General features: G+C 37.9%; 1 protein-coding gene across 1 annotated transcript in view; it reads right to left on the bottom strand.

Annotated features, from left to right (window-relative positions):
• Positions 1-11,218, bottom strand: part of fign (fidgetin) — a 25,147-nt gene extending 13,929 nt beyond the window's left edge. Inside the window, exon 1 of the mRNA XM_068329815.1 lies at positions 11,005-11,218. Coding sequence (XP_068185916.1) covers positions 11,005-11,218 — 214 coding nt within the window. The remainder of the gene's footprint in view (positions 1-11,004) is intronic.
• Positions 11,219-11,690: the final 472 nt, after the last annotated feature.

Here is an 11,690-nt window from a genome sequence, read left to right on the forward strand (position 1 = left end):
TAAATATGATTTAATGATGAAAATCCTGTATCCACTTTAGAATATTGTGTATCATCAGGAATTTAAAACACCTTTATCCATCTTTTTTACGTTTAAAATTTGCATCAATGTTAGGGCGAAATTAAAAAAATAGCAGATAAGCATGTCAGTGAAGCAAGCTTTAATAGGAATACGGTTTAATAGCGAGTGAAACACGCTAAAACAAAACACATACTAAAACATTATGAAAGACCCATATCATCAGTCAGCATTATCATCTCAACTTGGTTGGGTGTTTATACATTACAAAATCTATATTTTTAATGTCTCTCATTTGTGTGACTGGCTTGTTATATATTACACAATAGAGAAGTATGTATGTTCTAGTGTGACACCATTGTTGTCCCAGTAGTCTGATTCATACAAATGATGGACTTGTAGGAACAGGTGGACGACCGAGCAGTGGTCTTCAAAGAGTTGAAGGATTTAATAGAAATGAGGCAAGAAAGCAAGAAGGGGAGTGCAATGAAAAATATTTCAGAGTACAGTATTCCTTAATAGATTACGAAGTGAAGGAGAGGAAAAAAAAGGTTAATCTGTGCCAGGATGCAATTGTGAAAATAAAGGGGATTAAAAAAATGGGAGAGGTAGTTATTTCAAATACGATTCATTCTCTTTGTTTCACTAATACCTTTCTGGAGTAATAAATCCGTTCCTCAGGCCAGTTTAGAGGAATTCCTCATCACAAAATAAAAAAATGAAATTACCAGAGAAAAACACCCAATTCATTAAGTTGACCTCAATATGCAGTTCTTTATACAGTTTGAAGTAATGATTGTTCTACACTGTGTTGTATTTGCATGTGCAGAGTTCAACCAATTAAAAGCTAATTAATTAGACACAATTCTATTAAGCAACAAATCCCCCTCATCAATATACACAACCTAGGGTCAACCGTTGCTCAAATGTGAATTGGCTCTTTCCACCACACGGACTACAGACAAGCACAATAGTTGTTGCCCACAAAACAGTTTGGCACAGATTTTTTTGACAGAGCACAAAACCCATCAGCGCTGATAGATTTTGCTTCCCTGGATAGAAGCAGGGCAAGGGGGTGTCATTGGATATACCCTAGACTTTGTCTCCAATAGTCAGGAAAAGGAAAAGAGCCAGGTGTTCACAATCACAAAGTACAAATGCCCCTCTTAATTTAGAACCACAGTACTAGCATTCCCATTAATGCTCATTTCTTCGGGTGAAATACACACATTAGTCTATAATCAAGCTAAAAGAATAATGGCTCTTTACTGTTATGTAGATTTTTTCATTGAATATCATGCCACATTGTCACAATGGAAAGCTGAACATCTAGAGAGACTAAAGGAAATTAGTTCATAGTTTGCATTTATATGTTATGTCTAATTCCACTGTCAAGCTGCATACATCCTCATCAGAAGAGCAATTCAGAAAGTGATTGACTACCATTTAGTTTAACATGGCTGATGTATATAATGACTTGTGTGTCACGTCTACCACCATATATGTGAGATACGTACATTATATAGACATATTGTCCTTTTTATATAAAATTTATGCATACTAGTCCACTCTTAGGTTGTAGCCTGAGATCACCAAATACATAGAATCACTTCAAGTTAGTGAGCTTTTATTTACAGAAATAAGATCATTATATTTGAACATTTGGCTCACAGTATGATTACCATACTGTGATATTTTCATCTGTGCAATAACTCGATATGTACTTCTATGTACCAGCCTTCCATCTGTAGAAATTAATGCTTATAAGATTAAAGTAGGTAAATGGTCATTGGCTTGAAATATTCAATAAGACATAACTACTGCAAAGTTTGCTATGTTTTGCTTTTTACAGGTTACAGGCATACTGTTGAATAAATAAGCCTCTGGCTAGTGCACGATCTCTTGATGAATAGTGAACAGCATCTAAATGCACTGGTTCACTTTGTACAAGGAAATTCATGCAGCCTTCCTTATTTGAGTATGCATGAAATAACAATATTCTATCGGGAGCCTTCTGAGTTTCAAATGTTTGGGGTCAACTACACGAGCAGATTCCACATGTGCAGCCTGTGGCCACAGAGGTCTGGAATCTACCTCCCTCCTGGCTGGGTGACGTTGCATGTTCTATTTCCAGAAAGAGGGTTGAAGTGAGGCTGCAGGGAGTGTAACACTGACCCACATGACCTGTGGCCTAGAAAAGCTGCCTGAAGCTCTGCACACTAAAAACTTATCACTCCTTTGCTCCAGCCTCTCAAAAGAAAGCCAAACCTTTGTGTATACCATGTGTCTTTTCATGCCAAATGATTTGCATCCTTTTATTTCACATCTCTGACTTGTTGTCAATGTATTCAGTGCTGTTGTTGAGTCTGATGCTCTCTCTCAAGTCTCAAGTGGGAGGAGAGAAAAGAAGTTGAAGAGGCAAAACTGCTTTTCTTTCAGGCCCAGTGTCTACAGGCCACATGTCTCCAGTCATCTGTCACTAGTTTACATACATACTATGACACTTCCTCTCTCTGTGGGAACCCGTTGTCACCACTTGGCCGCCAGCAGAGGCTGACTGGGTGCTAGATGGGTCTCCCCCAGGTACCTCTGGGGAGCCACATTAGGCCTAGCTGACAGACTGACAGCAACACACAGACACACACAGGCAGACACACACAGAGACATGCAGTCCATCCTTTGCCTATTCACTCCTCCAACAGTATGCCAGCCAGCTCACATGCTCCCAAGGCATGGCACACTTTGCATAAAGCAGTGACTTTGCTCCACATCACATTTTTTCAGACACAAAATTATTTTTCACCCCTCTAGCCTCTACAAGCTACATGGAAGTTTTGAAAATGAATAATGGAAACAACAGAGCCCAGTACTCATGGGATCCATTTAAAGACGTAGGAGAGGTAATGCAGTCAGTCTTTGGCTTGCAGAAACATCACATGCCGCCTAAATGAAGCTACCATTGTTCTGTACAGTATAGAAATACTGATATAAAAATGTGGAGGCCCATTAAACCTAGAAATAACATACCTGTAATGTACTTCTTCTTGAAATCAGGGGAGCATTAGAAGAAAAATGTAACAATAAAATAGCTTTTATTTCTGAGGAAATAACAGATCTGTGCAAATAACATCCGAGACAGTAAAACCATACTTTTTTCCGTTGTTGTATTTAGCTTTTCTCAGCAAATCCGACACTTGGTAATTCCACCTTACCTCCCCAGATAGTTAGAGTGGAAGTGAACGAACATTAGTGAGCGAGCATTGAGCATTGCAGTGTAACATCTATTTTAGACTGAGCAAAGTCAACACGACTCCCTGAGGTGATTTCCTGATAATGAACACAAAAGAAGTGTCAGCCCTCATAAAGCTCTGTGATGACTCTAAACTCTTGAGTGGTCATTTTTTTTCTTGGCGCTCTTATTTTTCTGATTTAAATTAATCTGATTCCTTGTGGACTCCAAAAGGGATCGTCAAATAGGCCAATCACCAGACAACAAGACTTGTAGCTTTTCACTTATTCCATGCAAGAAAAATTCATAAACAATTCATAAATGATTAAAAACAGCTTTATGACTCTAAATTATACACCTATTTAAATATCATATTTTTCCCCAAAGAGAAACTGAAAAAAAGTCTGAAGTTCACCTCCGATTAAAAAAACTACCTTGAGAAAAACAAAAAAAGGTTACTGGTGACTTGTGCACTTAGATAACACGTCACCTTAATAATCAGGGCTCTGCAACAACAAATCACATTACTTGCAGTCCCATAATGCAGTCGTACCTCTACTTACGAATGTCTCTACTTATGAAATTTTCTACTTACGAAATTTCTCAGCAGGAAAATATTGCCTCTAGTTGCGAAAGAAATTTTGACTTACTTAAGGTAAAAATACAGTATCGGCTGATACTCGCAGCTCCCACAGGTTCCTGAACACACCATTCTCATAGTTGCTCTGCCATTGGATATTACTTAGTATCTTCCTGGCATCCCATTGGCTAAGAGGGACCTCTGTGCGGAGCTAGATCGGTGTTTATGAAGGGGCCTCGTCATTCGGCCCTCGACCCGTGAGGTGTTTAGATAGTTTTGCGCGAATATACTGTATTAACTTTTTGAGTATTCGCTATGGACCCCAAGAAAGTGACGGAGAAAAGAGGAAAAGAAAAGACGAAGAAAAGAGGTTTTTTGTCCGTATAAACAAAGCAAGAGATCATAGAAAAGCATGAAAAAGGGATGCGTTTGGTTGATCTCGCCAAAGAATATGGCCATAATGCATCTACAATCGCAACGTTATTAAAACAAAAGGAAGTTTAAGGGGTTTAAGGCACCGCGGGGTGGTTGGAGAAGTTCAAAAGGAGGACTGGAATTCATTCTGTTGTTCGGATTGGTGAGGCAGGAGCGCATGAACCAAAGAGGGCAAAAAACAATGAGGACAGCAGTTAAAAGGTAAATGACCATCATTTTTATTCTTTACTCTTTTCTTTGTTTTTTACGTTATGCACAACTCTCATTTATTGTGTAATAATCTAATTGTAAAATGTATTTGTTACATGTTTTGATACATTTTTATGCTTTATAAAAAATTTATGTCGGAATTTTTGGGGGCTTGGAATGGATTAGGGCATTTGCATGGAAAATGTGTCTCTACTTTCGAAATTTTCTACTTACATAATTTCTTCCAGAACCAATTAATTTCGTAAGTAGAGTTACGACTGTATACGAATATCATTCCTGACTTTGGACCACACCGGTCACGTCTCAGTCTCTCTATGGATGTTTGCTGTCTTGCTGCAGCCTGATGCCTCAGACCTCTATGGCAGTGCATGCACATCCCTCCATCCTCCTTCCCCTCCCTCCCGAGTCATCCTCACCTCCCTCTTTTCCAGACCGTCAGGGAGACCTCAACTCATCCTCTCCCCATCCCTCGCTCTCAAGGCTCCCTCTGCCAGCACCTGGCACGACGCCAACCTGTCAGCCACCCGACTCCACAGACGATGAATGAATCACTGACAACTTCTAGAAAACCACTGATGGCTCACATCTCGTCTGATCATCGCTTTGGTTAATTGTCTCAGATATCAATTTGAGACAATTAGCATGGGATGTGATGAATGGGACAATGAACTGTCAAAAGATTAACTTGAATTCAAAGCAAAGCCTTGCATGCTCCTGAATATAAATATCAAAGTTAATTCAAGCATGCATTTCAATACATGCATCAGACAACTATCATATTATCATCCAGTAACAAAACTGACATTTAGTGTGAAATGAATACATTCATGTCGTAATTTTACTGATAAAGCAATATATTCTCCACCTATTATCAAATTCATAAGAAGCTACATTTATGTAGAATCAAAGCAGTGGGATCACAATCTCATAGTTTTCATCATAATTGAGGGGTCATACTGATTAAGGCAGGTCAGCATGAAGAGAAATTTGAGAGTTTGAATTAAAAAATAGATCTCAAACACCCACTTTTTAAATTTACATATAATGAAGCTGAAAAATGTGGTGTGGTTTTAAAACTACTTAAGTGTTCTCTACTTGTAGGAGTTTTCAATTTTGCTAGAATGGCGGCCTCGATTGCGAGATTAGTCAGACACTGTTCTGTGAGCGCACAAGAGGAATTTCAACACAGCAAAATATTGAGTTTCCCATTATCCTCTTGTACAATGCTTGCTGCTCTCTCACTTTATTCTAGAAGCTCCAAAACTGCAAGCAATAAAAAAATATATCTTGGAAGAAGGACAGAAAAAAAACACCTCTCTTTACCGAGGTTATTCAATGATAAGCAACAGTGCTCAGGCACACAATGAAGACTCAGAGTGCTAGCTTTTTTAAAAATTCATGTAATTGTGGATTTTGTAAATCATGGTTCTTCAGGGTTAGATATTCACTGGCAAACAGTAATCATACTATGACAAAAACACATAAATATATGAAACCAGATAACTTGTCGAATGACTTTATGTTGTGTAAATTCTTATAGATGAAAAAACCGCATTAACACGTTCTGTGAATGATGCTTTCAGCCATGATACTACTTAATAAACCCTTATAAGAGGTGCAAAGAAGTCTACAACAAAATAATTGTTTTAGTAAGTACAATTCATCGTCAGGCAGCACTCTAGTTTACCTCTGCTAACTTAAAATGGGAAAACAATTTCTATATGGCAACTTAAAAAGAATTGTGTATGTCTAATCAAAATGTAAACAGTGTAATGAGGACATCAGTGATTTAGGCAACCGTCTCTGGCTGCCACTTGGGGTATGATAATTACAGCGGCAAATCTATGAATGCACATGAATCTCCTACAAGTCCAGATTAAAAGCCTTCGTGCTAAACCTAGTTTAGTACACCTGGGGATGGTCTATTCTCTGACAATCCCCAACAGGCTTGGAGCTGCATCGTCTTATAAGTGCAGAGACACCTTGTGTGAAACAAAGTCTCTGTTTCAATGTGTTAAGATGAGGAGAATGAGGGGTTTAAAGCAACAAAAACAGTAAGTTAATAATATGCCTGGCATATATGGCCTGAATAAAATGACAGTATTACACAACTCTAAAACATTTTACAGTTGTAAGTTATTTAGTAAACCTTAAGCCCTATAAGCACAATGGATCATAACAGCATCATAGGATGTTCATATGAAAAATATGTTTTTGGGTTGTTGTTTTTTAAAAACAAAAATGACAAGAAGTGTCCTCCTTCGAACTGGTTCTGAGAATCAAAATGTGATCAAAGAGAAGCAGGGCAGAATCAAATAAACACACATACATGCACAAACCTTAAATAAACAATTAAATGATAAAATCGATTCTACAATAGAATCAGAGAAACCTATGGAGTTATTTAAAATTCAAGACTGCATTTCCTTATATGCAATTCCACAACAATCAAAATAGAAAGTAAATTGAACAATGAGTGTTTTGTTTGAATTAGATGAAGAAAAAAAAACATGACAGGCCTGTAGCTAGGAGACACGTGAAGGGTAAGTACAAGCAGCCAATGGTAGACACATGCATTTTAGAAAATGTCTATGCCATATGCTGTCACTCAGAGGATAAAAACAAGTCTGAGCAGACAGTGACTGTGTCTAAATGAGATAGGAGGTGGGAGGAGGAGGGGAGAGAAAGGGAGGATGTCAAGGATTCATGGTCCTTCATCTTTGCAGTAGAGCAAACACGTCCCTCAGTATAGCAACAGACAGTTGCCTCCACTTTCTAATGCAGTCCAACGTAGATCACTGCAAGAAATGTCAGTGCAGAGAGAAACACAAAGATATCATAGCAAACTGCCATGAGGGAAACGACAGAGATGTGGATACAAGAGAAAGAGACGAGATGTGATACAGAGAGCAGGAGCAGGGGGGATGAACACGTAGAATCCTGAGAAGAAAGATTTGAGTTTTTTGTCTCTTATGCTAACGTATAACTCCACCGGGGTCTCCCAATCTTTTTATGTGAAAAGCAGTGAAGACACAACTTAACATATTTGCTGTTATATGAAAAACCTGCACCCAACGCATGCTTTATAGACAAAAGGGAAGAGATGTCCTGAATTTACTGACAAATATGTGCATGTCTACACATGAATTTTCATTGATTTCATATTTCATTGATTTACATCAGCAAATATTCCGCAAGGTGTGTAAAAATTGTCATTTATATGTCATAATTGTTTGCGTCATGCTGTCAGTTTTAGTGATCAGTAGTGATCTCACATTGTGGAGAGACGGTTTAGAGGAGCTAAATTGCGTCACACAAAGCACACATCCCTTTAAAATTAAATGTAACATATGGTGGATTTTTGTCTTTGTTTTTGGAGGTAACTGAAAAGAATCACTGAATTTATGGAAATTTAATCTGATTCATACAGTAAAATATCATAAAATAAATATTATCTCATAAAGCAGTGCTATTCCTAATTTTCAAATGATTTTGGGAGTATAATTTCTTTATAAAGGAATAAATAAAACTTTGCTGTAGAGAGGAAATGTCTGCTTAGACTTCAAGCAGTTCTCTGAATATAACAGAAACAAATAACGCAAGTGCCTTTCTCTACCTCAGGAAATAAGGGGATGCAATTATTCAGTTCACTTCACACAAACTCTTGTTGGTATTTACAGTCGCTCTTTAAAGTGTGAACATGTGTGACAGAGGACAATGTAAACAGGAGGATCAGCATCTGTCATCGACGTTAGCTCAAGATTCATGTCAACCGACAGCTTAGATTGCTATCATTAGTGTTATCCTATCAGAAATAAACAGAGCTGTCAGCTTCTTTCCATGCACACTCGAGGTGTCTGGGGTTAAGTGAGGACCTGCAAGAACCACCTAACGCTGCAGGAGAGCAGACATGGAACTGATAAGAATGGCAAATAGGTAGCTCTTGATAATTAGGACATGTATTATGACAGAAAGCATGATATGGGTTGATAAACCCATTGGGGAATGCTTTTGCTATTATATAATTTTTTTCACCAAACCTAATCATATACTTTAAATTAAAATAATAACTTCCAGTGAAATTATAAAACTATATCATTGTTACATCGACAACTTCTTAAGTGTATAATATCTGTCTATTTTTGTATGTGTGTGTGTGTGTGTATGCATATACACACACACGCACACGCACACGCACACGCACACGCACACACACACACACACACACACAGATTGCACATTATTCCAAAATCTCAGTCTCTTCTAATACTGAGATTTTTATTCAGTTTTAATAAATGCTTCAAATTAGGTGACATTTGGTTCAAAAATCCATATCTGACCTGCTCAAATAAATGCTGTTTCACAATGAAAATAACCACCACACATGCATGGATTTAGTCTAAATATGAAACACATAAAAATCTAAGCCACAAATTTAATACCCACTTTACAAAAACACATTACAACCAAACACTCAAACATAATGAATCGTCATAGCAATGTACATTTTTTCTCCACTGACTGACGGATGCAGCAATGCTGTTATTTTTGAAGAGGAATAAAAACATACTTCAGCTCACTGCTGCTCATGTTAATTTCCTCTCAAAGCAAAACATGCAAATGAAATGTGTGAACACAATTAACTAAATTGTTGCATGGAGGTGGAAAGGGTTCACTCAGGACAGTGTTTGCAAATGAGAGACAGAACACAAGTTGTTACTTCTTCTGACTTTGTATCCGAGCTCAAATGCACTTATTGGCTTGTCACAAACCATCTCCAAATGAACATGAATAAAACATATTTCTGGTAAATGCCTTTGCACTTAATTAGCGAGTAAATGTGGTTTAGTGTCACTTGTGAGTTGTTAGAGAATGTGACAGCTGAAAAAAGATGCACCACAAAATCCAAAATTACACTTTAAATGAAAAACATGTTGTTTTATATATAGAAATATGTTTCCCATATAATCTTGTAATAATGTTTTCAACATGTCAGAGCGTTGATAAATCCACTGTATTTTTGTTCTATCGTGAACTTTTCTGCCAGCTTAGCTATTTAGAATTACGGTACTGAGGAAAGATACAATACATTTGTAGCTGTTACCCTGATTGTTAATTGGTGATGCTGAACTTTCTGTTTTTTTATATCATCTTTTCTATTTTCCTGAATATTATTATGCATTAAAGAACATTTTTATTCTTTCAAGAAGTCCTTAATTCTTTAAAGGGCAAACATTTAATTGATTACTAATAAATAATGTATTGTGTCAACATTGAAGACTGTCTGAAATTAATGGGTGTGAAATGACAAATATTAACGGCAACCCTTTTTTAAGGATTCACTTTAGTTCTCTATTTAGAAAATAATCATTGTTAGAGTCATGCATGTGCAAATACGAAAGCAAATCAATAAGACAGACAGAAAAATAATGTCAGTATGAGAATTCAAAGCAAATTAAAATAGTGATTTAAAAAAAAAAATCTTTAGCCTTTCATAATACATACATTACTCACATAATGCGTTTATGTGGACCATGGTTGCCAATTATTATTAACTGGATTAAGTAAATGTTTGAAGATGAACCAACCATGCACAAAGATGGGATGCACTGCTTCAGTCAGTTTCCAAACCTGACAAACAATCACAATAATATCAAGGATAATTACAAAAGGAACATACCATAAATACTGGTGCTAGTGATCATGTCTTCAAGCCTAAAAACAAGAGAGGAAAAACAGCACAAACGGAATTTTCACGAGGAGGAATTCCAAAGGTTGCTCCTCATTACAGGCACTTTTTGCTTCAGCTATCAGATTTCACAAGTTAAAAAACGCACGCTCCCTTGTTCTGTCCTCGGGTATTCATTTAGGACGTGTAGTTAAGAACGACGCAAGACCAAAGGAAACGGAACATGTGAGTGAAATTTAAAAAAAAGAAAAGAAAAAAAAAAGCCCTGGACGGAGAGGCGAGAGCCACACAGACAGAAGGCTGGAGCCTGTCACTTCTTAATCGAGTTGAAACAAGAGAATAGGAAGCGTGTGAGAGGCTGGAGATGACACAAAACACACATTCTTCATGCCGCCTATTAGAGGAAGAGGCTAAACCAGCGTGATGCCCCCTCCCTTTACTTTTAAAATAGATTACTTGCCAGCAGTTGTCACACTGTGAGCGCAATGACAACCCATCTATCTATTAACCTCCCCGCCTGCGATTATCGCGGCAAGTTTTTTTTATTCAGCCCGACATGCAAGAAGTTCTCGTTGCAGGAAAGTTATTCAAGGGACGCGTTCCAGCCGTGTAATAACCGCGTCCTCAAACTACGGCTAGATGCCAACTCGGTCTAATTTAACTTAGTAGCCTTTATTTGGTCTTGGCGAGCACGATGTCACGTCACTTCGCGCAGGAGAATGCAGTATTGTCAGACTGTGCTGCAGATCTGTGATGCGCGGCACAGTCTCCCAGAGCGTTTGCGCGCACTCGGCTGCTCCGTTTCTCTTTTCAATTGTCAACATCACTGACAGACGAGCTTACCTGTGAAGGTGACAGGGCAGCGTCGGGGTTTATAGCGCCATCGATTCGGTGAGTGTGCAGATGAAGGCTCGCTGGGGTTAAGCGTGGCTGATCGCGATTTGAAACCATTCCAAGTTAGTGGGGGGAAGACTGACCACAGCCTCTGCCATGTTGGAATTCCAAACCCTGGACAGCTGCTCCACTGACTGAAGGGAGCATTGCGCACACTGCGCATGTTCTCTGCAGCAGGAGCCAAATTCAAAGGGAATCAACTTAGGGTCATAACAATATATTATCAATGTAATTGCGCAATGCAATCTTCTGCCTGTTTGCTCATTGTGCGGTTGCTTCATGTGCATGGGTCTTTCTCAGCATGTACATTACAGGACATGTTCTTTGATGGGTTTGATCTTACTACTGCAGATATGTCAAAATTGTAATCTCTTTTAACAACTACACCAACATTTAATCTTCATCACTGCATATTGTATTTTTCATAACCATTGATTTGTCCTCTTAGAAGTTATTTCTTATATTTCTTTGAAGTGAGACAGTAATCAGACAGAATACTTTTTTTCTTGCCATTAAGATGTTTCACACCACATATCATCCTGATAAACATGACAATAAGCAGACATTTAGCTAGCTTGACTTGTCTATTTTTTTTTAATCTTAGCTCATATTATCAGAATGAAAGGAAATATTAA

This window comes from Antennarius striatus, chromosome 12 (assembly GCF_040054535.1).
Source record: "Antennarius striatus isolate MH-2024 chromosome 12, ASM4005453v1, whole genome shotgun sequence".
NCBI lineage: Eukaryota > Metazoa > Chordata > Actinopteri > Lophiiformes > Antennariidae > Antennarius > Antennarius striatus.